Source organism: Saccopteryx leptura, chromosome 1 (assembly GCF_036850995.1).
Source record: "Saccopteryx leptura isolate mSacLep1 chromosome 1, mSacLep1_pri_phased_curated, whole genome shotgun sequence".
NCBI lineage: Eukaryota > Metazoa > Chordata > Mammalia > Chiroptera > Emballonuridae > Saccopteryx > Saccopteryx leptura.
In genome coordinates this window covers 304,487,011-304,506,261 of record NC_089503.1, presented here as the reverse complement: position 1 = coordinate 304,506,261, position 19,251 = coordinate 304,487,011, and the positions used below count along the sequence as shown (strand labels likewise).

The following is a 19,251-nucleotide window of genomic DNA, read 5'->3' as shown; positions in this document are numbered from 1 at the left end:
GGATGCTCTAGGGTGAATTAAACTCTATGTAAATAGCTTATGTGGCCAGCATGGTATTTGGGTATTTGGTTGGTCTGTAAATGATGGATGAGGGAAACTAGGGTCTGTCCTAGACATTAAGAGGCTTTATTTAAGGCAGGATACTGCTTTGGCCCAGAAAGGGATGAAGGTGTGTACAAGTTGAGGTGGGGACAGGGCAATGTGGGCAACCTACTTTACCCTGGCTGCTCTAAGTGCTAGATACACTGACAGCATCTAGAGATAGGGGAGGTATGAATATGAATATTATGGGATGCCTGTCTGGAAAGGTATGGGGTGGTGGAGTGAAGATGAAGCATCATGGGATGTGCTGGGAGTATTATGGTTTGTTTGGTTGACCATGGACTCCTTTCAATTATTAAGGGATGTCAGGGTATGGGTGCGGGAGTAAAAATTATGGGATATCTTTTCAGTGCTAAAGGCAAGGAGATTAGATATCCACCTGTAGAGTGACAGAAGGGCTGCTGATCATTATGGGACATTTCTCTGGTAGGTTATAGAGCTTATTATGGGCTGTGTAGCTGGAATGAGTGTGCAAAGGCTGAGGGTGGTGGTGTGAAGATCTTTCTAGACCCTAGCCTGCAGGGGTTCAGGGCAGCTCCAAGGGGTTGGTTATTATGGGATGTCAGTATAGAAAGTGGGAAACTGATTATTACGGGATATGCGTGGGAGGAGGCCGAAGTGTCCGTTGTTGTAGTGTGGGGGGTGAGTTTCTGACTATTATGGGATATCAAACTGAGGGTGGATGAAAAGTGGTTATTATGGGATGTCTGTGGGGGCTGGGGATGAGTATTATGGGATGTGAGGCTGAAGTGCCGGGCGGGGTGCTTATTATGGGATGGCCATGGGGAGGGAAAGGTGACGAATTATTATGGGATGTTAGCATTAGGGCCAACAGTGAAGAAGTTGGCAAAGCATGGTTATTATGGGATGTGGGGGGGGAGGGTTAGTTGCAAAAGGTCTGTAATATTATGAGATGTCAACAGCTCTAGTATATCTGTGTATGGAGTATGTGTGTGTGTGTGTGGGGGGGGGGTGTGGGGGAAGGTGTCCGAGTGTATTATGGGATGGCCAGGAGGTGGGTGGTTGCCCGGGTGACACGCGCGCGCTCGAAGGGGGCGTGGCCAATGGTTGCCTGAGCGACGAGGGGGCGGGGGTTGCCCGGGAGATCTAGGGAGGAAGGTGGTGGTAGTGGAGGGGGGGGTTGGAGTTGGTTAAGGTTATTATGGGCTGTCCGGGGGGGGCGGGGCCTGTGCGGTGGGATTTCCCGGCCGGTGTTTCGGGCCCTTTAAGAGGCGACGCCGGAGCCGGAGCCATTTTCCCCCCTTTGGCCGCGGCGAGGAGGAGTCGGAGCGGGAGTGACACCGGGCCGGACCCTGCGAGACCTGCGGCGGCTCTGGGGTGAGGAGAGCGCGGGGTTCCCGAAAAGACAGCCCTTTCAGCCCGGCCAGCCCCGAGAGTCATCTCTCCACTCGCCGGTTCTTCAGGGTTCCCTAGACCCTCAGACCGCCCCCTGCCCGGAGGAGCCGACCCTTCCTCCTCCTCCCCTGCAGGGCGCCACACCCCTCCCCCCGCTCCAACCCGGCAAGAGTCTGGCTCCCCGCTACTCCCACCTCGGGCATGGTCTCCCACAATGCCCGGCGCCCGCACCCTGGCCCTCTGCTCACTTGCCCCCGGGGACACGTGGCCCGACCCCCTGCCCAGTAGGAGCTTTCAGGCCCCCAAGTCCCTTCCTGCAGCCCCCCAGAGCGTCCGAGCCTCCACGCCCCCTTGTACCCGCTGCTTCTCTGGAGAACCTGAGTTGTCCCAGAGGACAGTCTTTGGAGATCTGCCCAGTCTAGGGACTGGCCCCTCCCCAGACGCAGGGAGGCGCCCCCACCCCCAAGTGACCTTGTGTCCCCAAGCGCTTCGCCGCCAGTCGCCTCCTCCGGCCCCCCCGCGCCGCGGCCACTCGGACCCTCCTCCCCCCGTCACACCCCGCTCGGTCCAGCCTGGCTTTCCCCCTCCCCACGCCTGCACCAGGGGGCGTCGCTGCCTCTTTTCTGGGGGGGCTCTTGTGGGGGAGCTGGCTTCCTGGCTGCCCCCAAGGAGTGTGGAACTAAGTTCAGCCTGAGTGGTTCGGGTGCCCTGCTAGGGTGGCTGGGTGGAGGGGCCGGTGGTGGTGGTGGTGGGCGGAAAGAGCGGGTGGGGGTGGGGGAGGGGGACAGTGCACGTCACTGACTGTTCTCTCTCTCTTCCCCCCCTCCCCCGCACAGTGACTCGGGCCAGTGTAGAGGGCCCCAGGCCGCAGGCAGGAGCAGCTGGGCCAATTCCCTGGCCCGGAGCGGAAGGGGATGGCGTCGGGCCTGGGCTCCCCGTCCCCCTGCTCGGCAGGCAGCGAGGAAGAGGATATGGATGCACTTTTGAACAACAGCCTGCCCCCACCCCACCCAGGTAACATCTTCCCTAAGGGCCCAGGGCAGGAAAGGGGCATTTGGGCCCTCCCTAGTGATTCCGGTGAGATAGGGCTTAGTTTCTCTCTCTCTCTCTCTCTGTGCAGAGCTTGAGATAGAGGGCATCTGAAGGGAGTGGTTCCCTTTTGCGGAGCTCTTGTAGGAGGGGGGTGGCAGCCATGTGCCTCCTGGGCTCCGTGGACCGAGATGCAAGCTTGCTGCACTGTCTGTCTTTAGGAATGCTATGCAGTTCCCAGTTGAGGGAGCTCTCTGGGCTGGCATGCATTACCGTGTGTGGGTCTTTGGAGGAATGCAGCTATAGCTGGGACCCCTGGAGGCTGTGCGGTGGTGGGGAGGGGGTTGAGGATTGCCTTTTGATGAGACCAGCTGGGCATCTAGGCTAGTTAGGATCCTGTGGCTGCTGCTATGAAAAGGAAAGAGGGAGTGTTGGTTACTCTGATTATTTTCAGCTTCTGATCAGTTACCGGCTTTCTGTGGTTTCAACTGTGTCAAGTTTGAATTGCGCTCCTTAGCTGGGATCTAGAGCGCTTTTTAGCTAGGCAGATTGCTGAAACGTTTGAGCTGCGGGAATGATGGGGGCTGGGGAATCAAATGTAATAGCCTAAATGTATATTGGGAGGTGTAAAAGAATGGAGGTGGCACTCTGGCCACTCCTCCTGCCCAGGCAAGTGGACATAATCCTGGCTTTTTTCCCCAGAGGTTTCTGTTTCTGTGCGGATAGCCTGGAGTTTGGGCTGATTGTGTGAAGTGTTTGTGTAGGTGTATTGGGGGTTGTGCTATCTGTTTTGGGGTGGCTCCTTGAACTGGCCAAACCTGTATGGTTATAACTACCCTGCCTTATTGGTGTAGCCCTGTCTACCCCCAAATGATGATTGATGTCATGCTTTTTTTTTTTGTCATGCTTTTAAGTGGATTTTTCTCTTTTCTGTGTCTCCTTCAGAGCCCCCAGCTAAGTCACCTACTTGTTTCATTGACCTTTTTTCCTAGTTTTATTTGATTTCTACATGCCATTTCTTCATTCTCTTCACTTTTATTTTTCTTTTCGTTCTGGAGCCTGCTGGTCCTGTTTCAGTTTCCCATGACACATCTTTAACTTCTGTATTCTCTCTCTTTAGCTCTAGTGGCAAGTTGAGGTGGTCCTGGAGAGAGTTGTTTTCACATTTGGCATTTTCTAAGTTGGAAGTCTTCACTTTAACCTGAGGCCACTTAAGAGACCTCAGTTACTGAGTCTTCAGCTTTTGGGATAAGAAACTTAGCTTGTGTCTCCTTACTGTGCAGGGCCGGGTGGCAGGTTTCTGTGCTGTTGCCCAGGGTGGTGGTGGAGTGATAGTTGTGATAAGGTGATCCCATCCTTTCTGTGAGAGGCATGAGAAATAGTAGTGCCGTCCAGCCAATGTTGGTTGCACATCTTGGCTTTCCACTGCCCCCTTGGTCTTGGGCTGCCCTCATGTCTGTTGGGAGCTGTGCGGGCTCCCTAGGTGAACTCTGCCCCAAGCTGTAGCATGACCTAGTTTTCCCACTCGCCACACCTTATTCCTACCCCTTTCCCAAATTCTCCTCTATATCTCAGCCAGTCTGCTGCTTGCCATGTCAGTACCTTATCTGTCTGAGAAGTTTGGGGGTCTTAATGTGGATGGGAGGGTATCTTCTCTGTCTCTATGGCTTTGTACTTATCTCTACTCTAGCATGTATAGAGGTGAACAGGAAAACTCCAGAGATGTAGCTGCTTGAAGTGGGGTTGGGGTGGGGACACAGTGATTGCTGGGAAGAAGCCCTTAAAGAAAATGAGTCTGGTGAGATCCAGACTGGTGTTCCATTCCCAAGGGAATGGGAGGGGCTTTCTTGTGCCTGGCCTGATCCTGGGCTGAGTGGGGGGAGGCTGATGGTGCTTTGTCCAGCCTAATGTCTCATGTTCCCTAGTATCTGCCTTGCTCGGGAAGGGCGGAGCCAGAGCGTTTTAGGGCTAGTTCTGGGGGGTCAGGAGCTAAGAGCATGTGTAGGGTTGAAGGAAGCATATTGTTCACCACTCTGTAGGTGCTACTCCTTTTTCTTGATGTGGACATGACTCCCAAGTGTTGGTAGGTGGCAAGAAGTGGTTTAGGATTTATGGCCTGGACTCTGGGTGGGGGTGATGAGGAAACTGAGTTTCAGAGTTCCTCATTGTAAATTACTTTGGTATCAAAATTTGTGGAGAAAGTTGTATGCTTTGACCACAGTTCCAGTGAGCCTCTGTTAAATCTTAGTTCTGGCCTGACCAGGCAGTGGCGCAGTGGATAGAGCATTGGACTGGGATGCAGAGAACCCAGGTCGAAACCTTGAGGTCGCCAGCTTGAGCACAGGGTTATCTGGTTTGAGCAAGGCTCAGCAGCTTGAGCCCAAGATTACTGGCCTGAGCAAGGGATCACTCTGTCTGCTGTAACCCCCTAGTTAAGGCACATATGAGAGAGTAATCAGTGAACAACTAAGGTGCCACAATGAAGAATTGATGCTTCTCATCTCTTTCCCTTTCTGTCTGTCTGTCCCTATCTGTTCCTCTCTCTGACTTTCTCTGTCTCTGTCACAAAAAAATCTTAGTTCTGAAGATTGGAAGAATAACTATGATTGAGGTAGTAACCTAGTCCCTCTCATAGTATTACCTTCATGTTTGTCTTGGGTTTCCTTGCCTTGTATGTTGGGGTGGCCTCTTGAGAACTGTGTCATCCCAGAGGAGGTGTTAGGAGAGGTGGCATTTTGACCTGGGGCCAGGTAATAATTTGGGAAGTCTTCTATGAGGGTAATCTTTCCCCAGTTACCTCTCTCAACCCCCTCCCCCTCCCCTGCCACTTCCTGTCTGTCCTATGTTGGCAGCTGGGTGCCCTGGGCTGGCTTCTGCGGTCAGGAGCCATTTTCCCTCTCCTCAGTGGGTGAGGCACTCCCTCCTCTCCACTCCCTTCTCCACTACCCCCCCTCCTTGGGCGGGGGTGGCTTGGGAAGAAGGAGAGAGGAGGGAGCTGGTGTGCTGGTGTGAATGTCTGTTACAAAGGAAGCTGCCTCCTGGCCTTCTCCTCCCCCTTTGTGCCCCTTCCCACCTATCCCTGCCCAGGAGCTCTCAGTATTACCCCAGGCTTTGTGTGTGCTCCCAGCCAGGGGAGGAGGTGGAGCCAGATGGGAAGAGGATGGGGGGGGGGTGGAGGAGATGGTGACAGCTGGGCTGATTTGGGCCCCTGGGGAGAAGAGGCTACTGACCCAGGAGAAGCTGGGAAGGAACAGTAAAGCTGGAGATGGGAAAATGAAATTATGTTTGGGATTAGGCTGGCAACAGAACCTGGGACTTGCAGGTTCTGGCTCTTTTGAGCTGGGATCACCGAAAAGGGTAGGTAAAGGTGTGGTTTCTGGGACCCCTGAACTGATACTATTCTGAGAATATGGTGAGGTGTATGCCATAGTTTTTACTATCTGGGTGGAATCTTTCGTTCATATTGCCTGATTTATAGAATACTTGGTGGCTAGTTACAGGAGGACTGGATCTATTTCTATTATTTGGTTAACTCTAAGCAGCTTGATTTAGCTGTACTGGAGAGAACATATAGAAGACTCGTATTAGGAATGAAGGAGAGGAGGCAGGGGTCTGGACAGCTGCCCGCAGTGGGTCTGGTCTGGCCTGGCAGGCCTATTTTGGGTCTATACAGCTCTCTCTTTGTCTCTTTTTGTCCTGAGTTTCAGCTTCCTTCTGTGGAGAGTATAGCAGTCTCTTCAGTGGAATCTGGGACAAGAGGTGGGGGAATAACTTCTAAATCTTCTGAATAAGGCTCTAACCTTTTGCTATTGATCTTTTCCTGTCTTTCTCTCTTTGCTAAATACATGTAGAAAACGAGGAGGACCCAGACGAGGATTTGTCAGAAGCAGAGACTCCAAAGCTCAAGAAGAAGAAAAAACCTAAGAAACCTCGGGACCCTAAAATCCCTAAGAGCAAACGCCAAAAAAAGGAGGTGAGTGGATAACTAGACGCTATGGGGAGTAATAGGAAGAAAGGAGGAGCTCTGAAAAGGTGTGGAGGGTTGGGGCTCTGTTTCACCCTGTGGAGTGGTGGGCCAGGTCCTGGGGACAAGCCTTAGGGCTGTCCTGAGGTGAGCATGTGTGTAGCATGTGTGTGTCTGTCTCCCTCTCCCCCCTTCCCTGCTCCAGCGTATGCTCTTATGCCGGCAGCTGGGGGACAGCTCTGGGGAGGGGCCAGAGTTTGTGGAGGAAGAGGAAGAGGTGGCTCTGCGCTCAGACAGTGAGGGTAGTGACTATACCCCTGGCAAGAAGAAGAAAAAGAAGCTTGGGCCTAAGAAAGAAAAGAAGAGCAAATCCAAGCGGAAGGAGGAAGAAGAGGAAGATGATGATGATGATGATTCAAAGGTACCTGGATCTCCATCCTCTTCTCAGTACTGTTTGTTAACATTTGTCCTTTGTTTCTCAGACACTCTACAGCTCGTTAGAACATTTTCTCCCCACCTATTCTAATGATTTCCTCTTTGCTCTCTTCCTTTGGTCTTGTAAGTCTTAGTTTCATCTCAATTCCCTTAGCAGGTGTAGGCATTAAGGATCAGGTCTTTGACCTTGCTCTCTCTGCAGGAGCCTAAGTCATCTGCTCAGCTTCTGGAAGACTGGGGCATGGAAGACATTGACCATGTGTTCTCAGAGGAGGATTATCGCACGCTTACCAACTACAAGGCCTTCAGCCAGTTTGTCCGGTAAACAGGAGGATCTTGAGGGCAAGGAGAGGGCTTCTGTAATCCTATTTCACTTCTCTTTCCCTCTCTTATTCTTAAACTTTTTGCTTTTTTCTTTCTCACCCATTTCTCCATCAGACCCCTCATTGCTGCCAAAAACCCCAAGATTGCTGTCTCCAAGATGATGATGGTTTTGGGTGCGAAGTGGCGGGAGTTCAGCACCAACAACCCCTTCAAAGGCAGTTCTGGGGCTTCTGTGGCGGCGGCAGCAGCAGCAGCAGTGGCTGTGGTGGAGAGCATGGTGACAGCCACTGAAGTTGCACCACCTCCTCCCCCTGTGGAGGTGCCTATCCGCAAGGCCAAGACCAAGGAGGGCAAAGGTAGAGTGAGACTTGATGGCAGGGGTGACTAGTGTGGGCTTAGGATGGCGAAGATAAAGCATGGAAATGCTGTTCTGTCAGCCCAGAGATAGAAGTTAGGAGGGAGTAAATAATCTTGGATTTAGGAAGCAAATTTGTGAAAGCCAGCTTAGGTGGAGAAAATTGTATTTTCTTCATCTTCTGCCCTGTGGTTTATATTTGGATTGTTTGATTTTACTTGCTCTCCCCCTGATTTTAGGTCCCAATGCTCGGAGGAAGCCCAAGGGCAGCCCTCGTATACCTGATGCCAAGAAGCCTAAACCCAAGAAAGTGGCTCCTCTGAAAATCAAGCTGGGAGGTTTTGGTTCTAAGCGTAAGAGATCCTCGGTGAGAGCCCAGCCCATCCCTTTGGGGAGGGTGCCATATCTATTAGAAAGGATGCTACCTTATGTCAGGCTCTAGCTTTTACAGTAGGCGCATAAGATATCGGGAGTGGGCCACAGAACAGATGAGTAGGCTCCATGTACAACAGTCCTGCGGGGATTCTAGTGCTCCTAGTAAGAGAGGGATTCTTTCTCTACCAATCTCTTTTCTCTTGGCTTGAACCTTTAACCATATTTCTTTCCATTCTTCCAGAGTGAGGATGACGACTTAGATGTAGAATCTGACTTCGATGATGCCAGTATCAATAGCTATTCTGTTTCTGATGGTTCTACCAGCCGTAGTAGTCGCAGCCGTAAGAAACTTCGAACCACTAAAAAGAAAAAGAAAGGTGTGTTTCTTTTCTGAATCTGAGATTGGATGGGGTGGGAATAACTGGGAAAGAATCTCCTTAAGGAGATAGGTAATTTTTAGGGTAGGGGGTTGGGGGAGGGGGAGGTAGTTTTTTTCTAATAACTGGGCTTTCCCTCTTCCTTGCCCAGGCGAGGAGGAGGTGACTGCTATGGATGGTTATGAGACAGACCACCAGGACTATTGCGAGGTGTGCCAGCAAGGCGGTGAGATCATCCTGTGTGATACCTGTCCCCGAGCTTACCACATGGTCTGCCTGGATCCAGATATGGAGAAGGCCCCTGAGGGCAAGTGGAGCTGCCCACACTGTGTGAGTACCCGGCCACTGTGGCCCTTTGGGACCTTTGAGGGAAAGGGTGGGCTGATAAAGTTCTTCTGGCCGTGGGTGGGAGTAATGGTGGTATTGCTGGTGTGGGCTTTGGGAAGCATTCAGTGGAATGATGGGTGTGGGTCATCCTCGGGGTGGGGTGGGGTGGTAATAACCTGACTCTGTGTTTCTTTACTGCAGGAAAAGGAAGGCATTCAGTGGGAGGCTAAAGAGGACAATTCAGAGGGTGAGGAAATCCTGGAAGAGGTTGGGGGAGACCCTGAAGAAGAAGATGACCACCACATGGAATTCTGTCGTGTCTGCAAGGATGGTGGGGAGCTACTCTGCTGTGACACCTGTCCTTCTTCCTACCATATCCACTGCCTGAACCCCCCACTTCCAGAAATCCCCAATGGCGAGTGGCTCTGTCCCCGTTGTACGGTGAGCGACTGTCCCCAACCAGAGTGAGGGATGTGGGAAGGGTTTATTCCTTTTATGCGTGGGCATCGGAAGGCTGAGAGGTGCAGGAGAGGTTGTTGGAGAACTATAGACCTTTTATCCCTGAGAAAGTCATTTTCCTTCTTGGTGTAGTCTTAGGATATCTTTGTTCTGTGAAAATGTATGACTGACTTTGAACAGAGCAGGGAATGCTTCACCAGCTCTCTCGGGATGGAGCAGTGTTCTAGACGTGTTCAAGACAGCACATTCATCCCTGTCTTGCCACCCAGCCTTGGAGGTCTTGGTAGTTTAGAGTGGTTTAAAAGGTCATACTCCCTAGCTGTGTAGCTCAATTGGTTAGAGCATTATCGTTACATGCCAAGGTTGTGGGTTCAATACCCCGTTAGGGCACATATAAGAATCAACCAGTGAATGCATAAATAAATGAAACAAGAAATCCATATTTCCCTCTCTCCCTCTTTCTCCCTCCCTCCATCTCTCCCTTCTCTCCCTCCCTCTTCCTCTCTCTCCCTCCCTCTTCCTCTCTCTCCCTCCCTCCCCACCTCCCGCCCTTCTTCCATCCTTCCCCCTCCCTCTCTTGCCCTCCCCTTTCTCTCTCTCTCAAACCAGTAAATTCTAAAAAAATTTTAAAGTGTCACTTACTGCTTCGGATTGCTTAAGAGAGGAATTCTGAGCTCTAGGTCTGTGGGTTTTCTATGATTCCTTGTTCTGGGTTATTGTTGAAGTCTAGCTATTAACTCTGTTAAGCAGGTAGGAGTGATCATGTCACACAAGTCCTGGATGCAGTCCAGAAATGGAGAGGGAATTCTATTATTCTCTCCCTAGAAGAGTCCTGCGATTAGATCTTACTTGCAGTGAGGTTTTAATTTTTGGATAAGGTTGAGGCTGTAGGCTGTCCTGTCTTTTCTCCATGGTAATGATTTGGTGTTGGATCATTTCCTTTTGTTTCAGTGTCCCGCTCTTAAGGGCAAAGTCCAGAAGATCCTAATCTGGAAGTGGGGTCAGCCACCATCTCCCACACCAGTGCCCCGGCCTCCAGATGCTGATCCCAATACCCCGTCTCCCAAGCCCTTGGAGGGGCGGCCAGAGCGGCAGTTCTTTGTGAAATGGCAAGGCATGTCTTACTGGCACTGCTCCTGGGTATCTGAACTGCAGGTAAGCCTGGATAGGCTCAAGATGTGGGAGTTACAGCAAAGAGGGTAGTGAGAACACAGTCTTGTGAATGGTTGGAGAGACTGCAGCTCCTGGGTGGCTTATTTCTCTTTCTGCTTGCAGTTGGAGCTGCACTGTCAAGTGATGTTCCGAAATTATCAGCGGAAGAATGATATGGATGAGCCACCTTCTGGGGACTTTGGTGGTGATGAAGAGAAGAGTCGAAAGCGAAAGAACAAGGACCCTAAATTTGCAGAGATGGAGGAACGCTTCTATCGCTATGGGATAAAACCTGAGTGGATGATGATCCACCGAATTCTCAACCACAGGTACCAGTGGAGCTGGGCCAGATTGTGCTTGTCTTGGGCATTCGGAGGGGTAGGCAGCATATGCACTGGAAGACTACTGCCAAAGGGATTATGAAAACGGATGTCACTAGTACTTAAACTAGGAAGAGACACACATTCTATGTTGTTATTTTTTATTTATTATTTTTTACAGAGACAGAGAGACAGTCAGAGAAAGGGATAGACAGGGACAGACAGACAGGAACCGAGAGAGATAGGAAGCATCAATCGTTAGTTTTTTATTGTGCATTGCGACACCTTAGTTCATTGATTGCCTTCTTATATGTGCCTTGACCGTGAGCCTTCAGCAGACCGAGTAACCCCTTGCTCGAGCCAGCGACTTTGGGTCCAAGCTGGTGAGCTTTTGCTCAAACCAGATGAGCCTGTGCTCAAGCTGGCGACCTCGGGGTCTCGAACCTGGGTCCTCTGCATCCCAGTCCAACGCTCTATCCACTGCGCCACCACCTGGTCAGGCTGCTACTGGCAGTTTTTGAGAGCAAGACTGATTTAGGAGGAGAGGAGGGTAGCTTTCTAGCTCTGAGGGTTTTCTCTCCTTAACCTTGCAGTGTGGACAAGAAGGGCCATGTCCACTACTTGATCAAGTGGCGGGACTTGCCCTATGATCAGGCATCCTGGGAGAGTGAGGATGTGGAGATACAGGACTATGACCTGTTTAAGCAGAGCTATTGGAATCACAGGTGAGTGACTTTGGTGAGAAGCAGAACTGCTTCTTATTGAGAAGCATGCTGGATAGCTGTGTGATACTGTCTTTTTCAGGGAGTTAATGAGGGGTGAAGAAGGACGACCAGGCAAGAAGCTCAAGAAGGTGAAGCTGAGAAAGTTGGAGAGGCCTCCTGAAACTCCAACAGTTGATGTAAGTTGTGGCAGAAGAGGCAGGACACAAGTTACTCTGTAGAACAGTGTATCCTGTGTTCTCCAGTCTAGCACTGATGCAAGTAATAACTTTGTAGCTGAGAATGCTTCATGAAGTCTGTTTGCTCTCTACATCTCTATAAATCAGAGGAAATGCTAGGATTGCTGGTTTCTCTTTTCACTATCAGAAAAATAAAAGCATAGGATGCTAGTGTTTTATATGATGAAAGAAGTGTTACTAAGGGTGGGGGCAGGTCATACAACCAAAGTTTTTTTTGTTTTTTTTTCTGAAGCTAGAAACGGGGAGAGACAGTCAGACAGACTCCCGCATGCGCCCGACCGGGATCCATCCTGCACGCCCACCAGGGGGCGATGCTCTGCCCCTCTGGGGTGTAGCTCTGTTGCAACCAGAGCCACTCTAGCGCCTGGGGCAGAGGCCAAGGAGCCATCCCCAGCGCTCGGGCCATCTTTGCTCCAATGGAGCCTTGGCTGCAGGAGGGGAAGAGAGAAACAGAGAGGAAGGAGAGGGGGAGGGGTGGAGAAGCAGATGGGCGCTTCTCCTGTGTGCCCTGGCCGGGAATCGAACCCGGGACTTCTGCACGCCAGGCCGACGCTCTACTACTGAGCCAACCAGCCAGGGCCATACAACCAAAGTTTTATGAAACATTGGAACCTGGGTCTTATGAAACTTATTTCACAGCTCAATTTTTTTTCTTTTTTTTTTTTAAGCGAGATGGAAAAAGACAGGAAGGGAGAGATGATGAGAAGCAACTTGCAGTTGCATCACTTTAGTTGTTCAGTGATGGCTTCTTTTAGGTGCCTTGACTGGGGAACTCCAGCTGAGTCAGTGACCCTTTGCTCAGGCCAGTGACCTTGGACGCAAGCTGGCAACCCTGTGTTCAAGCTGGATGATCCCACACTCAAACCAGCAATCTCAGGCTTTTGAACCGAGGACCTTAGTGTCCCAGGTCAATGCTCTAGCCACTGCGTCACTGCCAATCAGGCTGTGTGTGTGTGTGTGTGTGTGTGTGTGTGTGTGTGAGAGAGAGAGAGAGAGAGAGAGAGATGTGAGGACAGTTATGGTTAAAAAGGTGAATCTTGGGAGTGGCAGAGGGGATGAGGCATAGGGTTACTTACCTGGATTCACCAGGATTACCTGATGAATCGTAAGTAGCAAAATTTTTTTTATTTTTATTTTTTATTTTTCTGAAGCCAGAAACGGGGAGGCAGTCAGACCGACTCCCGCATGCGCCTGGCATGCCCACCAGGGGGCAATGCTCTGCCCATGGGGGGGGTCGCTTTTTTGCTACCAGAGCCACTCTAGTGTCTGAGGCAGAGGCCACAGAGCCATCCTCAGTGCCCCGGCAAACTTTGCTCCAATGGAGCCTTAGCTGCAGGAGGGGAAGAGAGAGACAGAGAGGAAAGAGAGGGAGAGGGGTGGAGAAGCAGATGGGCGCTTCTCCTGTGTGCCCTGGCCGGGAATCGAACCCAGGACTCCTGCACGCCAGGCCGATGCTCTACCACTGAGCCAACCAGCCAGGGCCCAGAATTTTTTTTAAAAGAGTTTATTTATTGATTTTTAGAGGGGAGAGAGAGAGAGAAAGGCAGAGGGGAGGAAGGAATGGGAGGCACTAACTCACAGTTGCTTCTCATATGTGCCTTGACTGGGTAAGCCTGGGGTCTTGAACTAGCAACCTCCGCATTCCAGGTCGATGCCTTATCTATCCACTGTGCCACCACAGGCCAGGCTGACTAACAGCTAGGGGAGGCTATGATGTGTCTTTCCTCAGATTTCTGGGACTATAATAGCTTTATCTGCCTGATAGGTTGTTAGTTGCCTTGCTTTCTAGAGATTTTTTTTTTTAGAGAGAGAGGGATAGACAGGGACAGATAGACAGGAACGAAGAGAGATGAGAAGCATCAATCATTAGTTTTTCATTGTGCGTTGCAACACCTTAGTTGTTCATTGATTGCTTTCTCATATGTGCCTTGACCGTAGGCCTTCAGCAGACCGAGTAACCCCTTGCTGGAGCCAGCAACCTTGGGTTCAAGCTGGTGGGCTTTTTGCTCAAACCAGATGAGCCCGCGCTCAATCTGGCCACCTCGGGTTCTCGAACCTGGATCCTCTGCATCCCAGTCCAATGCTCTATCCACTGTGCCACCGCCTGGTCAGGCTTCCTAGAGACCTTAAACACAATTACAAAAACTAGTGAGACCTTTTTAAAAATTTTTATTATTTTATTTTATTTTTTATTTTGTTTCGCTTTTTAGAGAGAGTAAGAGAGGACAGGAACATCAGTCTGTTCCTATATGTACCCTAACTGAGGGTCAAATCGGCAACCTCAGTGCTTTGGGACGATGCTCTAACTGAGCCCTCTGGCGAGGCAGGACCAGTGAGAATCTTCTTCCCCATAATTTTTTTGACTCTCCCAAGGAGAATCTAGTGAAAATGTGTGAGGAGGAGGCAACTGCACTGTTAGGAAGGGAAGGGAATTCCTTGCCAGGTTTTGACTTATTTATTTCATCCTTCAGCCAACCGTGAAGTATGAGCGACAGCCAGAGTACCTGGATGCCACAGGTGGAACCCTGCACCCCTATCAAATGGAGGGCTTGAATTGGTTACGCTTCTCCTGGGCTCAGGGCACAGACACCATCTTGGCCGATGAGATGGGCCTTGGGAAGACTGTCCAGACAGCAGTCTTTCTCTATTCCCTTTACAAGGAGGTAGGAGAGCTGGGGCTGTTAGTTTTTTTGTGGGAATATTTTGTGTTCATGGTTTCTTCTTACACTCTGAGAATAAAGAAGAAAAAAACTGATTGATAACCTTGATTAAGATAGACACACAGACACAGAGAAAGATTTGAGAGAATGGAGCCATGGTTAGGGTTAGTGGTGGGTGCATGCGGCCTCAGTACTGGGGCAATGGCTTGTGTTGAGATCAGCAGAAATGTGGGTGGAATTAGACTTGATGGAAGAAGTAAGGTTTTGAGTTCTCTATAATGGCGGGTATGATGTTTTGGAAAGGAATGGGCAGGGTGTTTTCATACGTAGAGAAGGTTGGGGTAAGAGTAGCAGTGCACATGTTAGTCCTCTGATAGCTCTTGGGGTAGGGGGTAATGGGGTAATGGTAGGCACAGGGGTTGCCGTGGAATGGGCCCTTACTCCTTACTCTGCTTCTTTTCATCTTCTTCAAAGGGTCATTCCAAAGGCCCCTTCCTAGTGAGTGCCCCTCTTTCTACCATCATCAACTGGGAGCGGGAGTTTGAAATGTGGGCTCCAGATATGTATGTGGTGACTTACGTGGGTGACAAAGACAGCCGGGCCATCATCCGAGAGAATGAGTTCTCCTTTGAAGACAATGCCATTCGTGGTGGAAAGAAAGCTTCTCGCATGAAGGTATCTCAGTGGAAGGGAAACCCCTCATGAGGGGAAGTAGTTGCTATGGGTTTGGTTTACCTCCTTGTGATTGGGTCCCTGGGATGAGGCAAAAGGATGACACCTAGAAGGAAGGAAAAGCCCCATAAGTCCCTTGGCTTTGCTGACACTGGAGAAGTTGAATGTTAGGTGACCAGGTTGCCATCTTGTGCAGAAAGAGGCATCTGTGAAGTTCCATGTGCTGCTGACATCCTATGAGTTGATCACCATTGACATGGCTATTTTGGGCTCTATTGACTGGGCCTGCCTCATCGTGGATGAAGCCCATCGGCTCAAGAACAATCAGTCTAAGGTAAGGGGGAAGGGAGGGAGATTATGGCCTCCAGTGTTAGTTTTTTGTTTGTTTTTTTTTTTTAGAGACAGAGAGATTCAGGGACAGACAGACAGGAAGGGAGAGAGATGAGAAGCATCAATCATTAGTTTTTCCTTGCGACACTTTAGTTGTTCATTGATTGCTTTCTCATATGTGCCTTGACCGTGGGGCTACAGCAGAGTGAGTAACCCCTTTCTCGAGCCAGTGACCTTGGGTCCAAGCTGGTGAGTTTTGCTCAAACCAGATGAGCCCGCATTCAAGCTGGAGACCTCGGGGTCTCGAACCTGAGTCGTCCACATCCCAGTCTGACGCTCTATCCACTGCGCCACCGCCTGGTCAGGCAGCCTCCAATGTTTTTAATGCCATCTACTTACTGAGAGGAGACCTTGAACGAGGGGAAAGGGAAAAATGGTCTTTGCTTTTCTTCCTCACTGATACCCCTTGGTGGCCAGGCCTTAAAAGAGAAACGGAGTTGGGGGTGGGGAACCTAACTGTTGCACGGTAAAATAGCTTGGAGTTCTGGAGTTACAATTGAATTTCACCCCTTTCCATCTGCTTCACCAGTTCTTCCGGGTCTTAAATGGTTACTCACTCCAGCATAAGCTGTTGCTGACTGGGACTCCATTACAAAACAACCTAGAAGAGCTGTTTCATCTGCTCAACTTTCTTACCCCTGAGAGGTTCCAGTAAGTGTGTTTATGTATAATTGGCTCATAATTCTTATCTTTCTATTGTCTGTTTCTTATATCAGTTTTCTTTCTTCCTTTCTATGTCTCCAACGTTTTCTTTTGTTTTTTCAAAGCAATTTAGAAGGCTTCTTGGAGGAGTTTGCTGATATTGCCAAGGAGGACCAGATTAAAAAACTGCATGACATGCTAGGGCCTCACATGTTGCGGCGGCTCAAAGCTGATGTGTTCAAGAATATGCCATCCAAGACAGAGCTGATTGTACGTGTGGAGCTGAGCCCTATGCAGAAGTGAGTCGAAAGACAGACTACTGACTCCATTTTGCAAATACTGTTAGATTTTGGCCAGTCTGCAAAATGTTTCTTATTCCTGCCCAAGCTGTTTCAAGGCATCTGGTGATAAGAGCAAGCAAGGCCTGAACATGCCTGAGGCCAGAGAGCAGGAGCTTTGGGTTCTTATGTAGTTAGTTATATTTTACTTAAAATGATGGTGGTAGTGACAGTTAGTTTACTTAGTCCCAAAGTGAGATATGTTAGGAAGGAAGATCTCAAATCTTAGGATTGCATTTTGAGTCATTTTTAGACTCTTGAGTCTGACTTATCTTCTTCTTTTGCCCATGCAGGAAATACTACAAGTATATCCTCACTCGAAATTTTGAAGCACTCAATGCTCGAGGTGGTGGCAACCAAGTCTCTCTGCTGAATGTGGTGATGGATCTTAAGAAGTGCTGCAACCACCCATATCTATTTCCCGTGGCTGCGATGGTATGTTGTGCAACCTCTTGTTCTCTCTGGGTTGGAACTGCACTATTGGGCGCTCTTTCAATGTTTTTTTCTTCTTTCTGCTTTCCTCAGGAAGCCCCTAAGATGCCTAATGGCATGTACGATGGCAGTGCCCTAATCAGAGCATCTGGGAAATTATTGCTGCTACAGAAGATGCTCAAGAACCTTAAGGAGGGTGGGCACCGTGTACTCATCTTCTCCCAGGTATTATGTGAACTGGGCTGGAGCTTTAGGGAACAGTAGTAGACAGCCATCAGTGACATGAGGGAAGGGATTATCATCTGACTTTCCCATAATTAAACTTGCTCCTTTTCCAGATGACCAAGATGCTAGACCTGCTAGAGGATTTTTTAGAACATGAAGGCTATAAATATGAACGTATTGATGGAGGAATCACTGGGAACATGCGTCAAGAGGCCATTGACCGCTTCAATGGTATGTGTGAAGGAGCAGCTTACATCCAGGCATCCTCATTCACTTTGTCTTTGGGCCAGTCACTTGTTCTTATGCATCTGGTTTTCTGTATAGTTCTTTTGGGTCTTTGTCAGTTGATATGGTAAAGTAAATCTTTTGATGTCTTGATTGGAGGAATGTATTGAACTATTCCTAGGATATTTTTTTCTTGGAAGTTTTTATTTTTCTAGAAAGAACATTTTCTTTAACCCCCTCATTGTATCTTGAGGCCCAGGAGGGAACCAAAACCAGGACTTACCCAAGTGCATATTGCAAATTAGTGGCAGATTTGTCTCAGGAACTTTTTTTTTTGACAGAGAGAGAGAGAGAGAGAGAGAGAGAGAGAGAGAGAGAGAGGAGAGAAAGGGACAGACAGACAGGAAGGGAAAGAGATGAGAAGCATCAGTTCTTTGTTGCAGCTCCTTAGTTTAGTGATTGCTTTCTCATACGTGCCTTGATGAGGGGGGGGGGGCACTCCAGCTCCCAGCAGAGCAGAGCGAATGACTCCTTGCCAGCAACCTTGGGCTTCAAGCTAAGCGACCTTTGGGCTCAAGCTAGCAACCATGGGGTCATGTCTATGATCCAACACTCAAGCCAGTGACCCTCACTCAAGCTGGTGAGCCCACGCTCAAGCTGGCAACCTCGGGATTTCGAACCTGGGTCCTCTGCATCCCAGTCTAATGCTCTGTTCAGTGCGCCACCGCCTGGTCAGGCAGTAGTAGCTCTTGTTTTTTAAAATATAATTTTGGGCCCTACCTGGGTAGTTTAGTTGGTCAGTGTCATTCCCATACATCAAGGTTGTGGGTTTAGTCCCTGTTCAGGGCACATACAAGAAGCAGGAATGTACAACTAAGTGGAACAACAAAACTATGTTTCTTTTTCTCCCTCATCCTTCCCCTCTCTCTAAAATCAATAAATAAATTTAAAAAACAATATTTTGGACTTCACAAAAAGTTGCAAAATTAGTACAGAGTTCACGAATACTCTTTACTCAGCTTCTCTTTAATAATAATGTCTATAACCACAGTACAATTATCAAAAACAGGAAGTTGCACTGATATCATACTGTTAACTAAACTATAGACCTTAATTGAAATGTCACTAGTTTTCCCCCTAATGTCATTTTACTATTTTAAGATCCAAACCCAAGTTGTTGAGCGTCTTCCCTCTATGATAGTTCTTTATATTTTCCTTTTCTTTCATGACATTGATACTTTGGATGATTACTGGTCAGCTATTAAAGGAATGTCTCTTTTAAGTTTGGTTTGTTGGTTTTTTCATGATTATATTAGACATTTTGGGTAAGAATACAAAGAAGTGATGGATGCTGTGTGCTTTATAGTACATTATATTGAGGGGAGGACTTGATGATATGAATGTCACATTGTTGGTGATATTAACCTTGACCACTTGTTCAGGTGGTGTCTGCTGAGTTTCTCCACCTTAAAGTTCCTCTTTTTCCCATTGTAACTGGTAAATATTTTGAGAGGTATTGGAGGCTATGGTGATACCCTGTTTCTCCTTAAACTTTCACACTGATTCAGTATCCTTTCATTGACCTAGTGTACTGTAATTATTACTGTAGCATTGGCTCATGAGGTTTTGTATTTCTGACATTTCTTCTACATTTATTAATTGGAATTCAGGAGACACTTCTAATGGTGTTTCTGGTCACTTTCTTAGCACCGGGTGCTCAACAGTTCTGCTTCTTGCTTTCCACTCGAGCTGGGGGCCTTGGAATCAATCTGGCCACTGCTGACACAGTTATTATCTATGACTCTGATTGGAACCCCCATAATGACATCCAGGTGAGTAGAGGTAGCATTCTTGGTATACAGTAACTTCCTAGAAGGGAGGACTCCACCATCTTTTTTTTTTTTTTGTATTTTTCTGAAGCTGGAAACGGGGAGAGACAGTCAGACTCCCGCATGCGCCCAACCAGGATCCACCCGGCACGCCCACCAGGGGCGAGGCTCTGCCCACCAGGGGGCGATGCTCTGCCCCTCCGGGGCGTCGCTCTGCCGCTACCAGAGCCCCTCTAGCGCCTGGGGCAGTGGCCAAGGAGCCATCCCCAGCGCCCGGGCCATCCTTGCTCCAATGGAGCCTC

General features: G+C 49.2%; 1 protein-coding gene across 8 annotated transcripts in view; it reads left to right on the top strand.

Annotated features, from left to right (window-relative positions):
* The first annotated feature begins 1,301 nt into the window (after positions 1–1,301).
* Positions 1,302–19,251, top strand: part of CHD4 (chromodomain helicase DNA binding protein 4) — a 37,553-nt gene continuing 19,603 nt past the window's right edge. For 3 of the 8 annotated variants that reach the window (XM_066357932.1, XM_066357930.1, XM_066357929.1), the window contains exons 1-23: positions 1,303–1,440; positions 2,295–2,472; positions 6,339–6,460; positions 6,657–6,872; positions 7,089–7,207; positions 7,325–7,566; positions 7,805–7,932; positions 8,182–8,317; positions 8,469–8,647; positions 8,846–9,085; positions 10,055–10,258; positions 10,379–10,584; positions 11,169–11,300; positions 11,380–11,476; positions 14,008–14,199; positions 14,671–14,871; positions 15,065–15,202; positions 15,788–15,909; positions 16,026–16,199; positions 16,532–16,673; positions 16,764–16,895; positions 17,009–17,126; positions 18,828–18,952. In XM_066357932.1, the coding sequence (XP_066214029.1) occupies positions 2,373–2,472; positions 6,339–6,460; positions 6,657–6,872; positions 7,089–7,207; positions 7,325–7,566; positions 7,805–7,932; positions 8,182–8,317; positions 8,469–8,647; positions 8,846–9,085; positions 10,055–10,258; positions 10,379–10,584; positions 11,169–11,300; positions 11,380–11,476; positions 14,008–14,199; positions 14,671–14,871; positions 15,065–15,202; positions 15,788–15,909; positions 16,026–16,199; positions 16,532–16,673; positions 16,764–16,895; positions 17,009–17,126; positions 18,828–18,952 (3,465 nt within the window). In that variant the 5' untranslated portion in view covers positions 1,303–1,440; positions 2,295–2,372. Of the gene's footprint in view, positions 1,441–2,294; positions 2,473–6,338; positions 6,461–6,656; positions 6,873–7,088; positions 7,208–7,324; positions 7,567–7,804; positions 7,933–8,181; positions 8,318–8,468; positions 8,648–8,845; positions 9,086–10,054; positions 10,259–10,378; positions 10,585–11,168; positions 11,301–11,379; positions 11,477–14,007; positions 14,200–14,670; positions 14,872–15,064; positions 15,203–15,787; positions 15,910–16,025; positions 16,200–16,531; positions 16,674–16,763; positions 16,896–17,008; positions 17,127–18,827; positions 18,953–19,251 lie in introns of all 8 variants that reach the window. The other 5 variants (XM_066357928.1, XM_066357933.1, XM_066357936.1 and 2 more) reach the window with 5 other exon arrangements.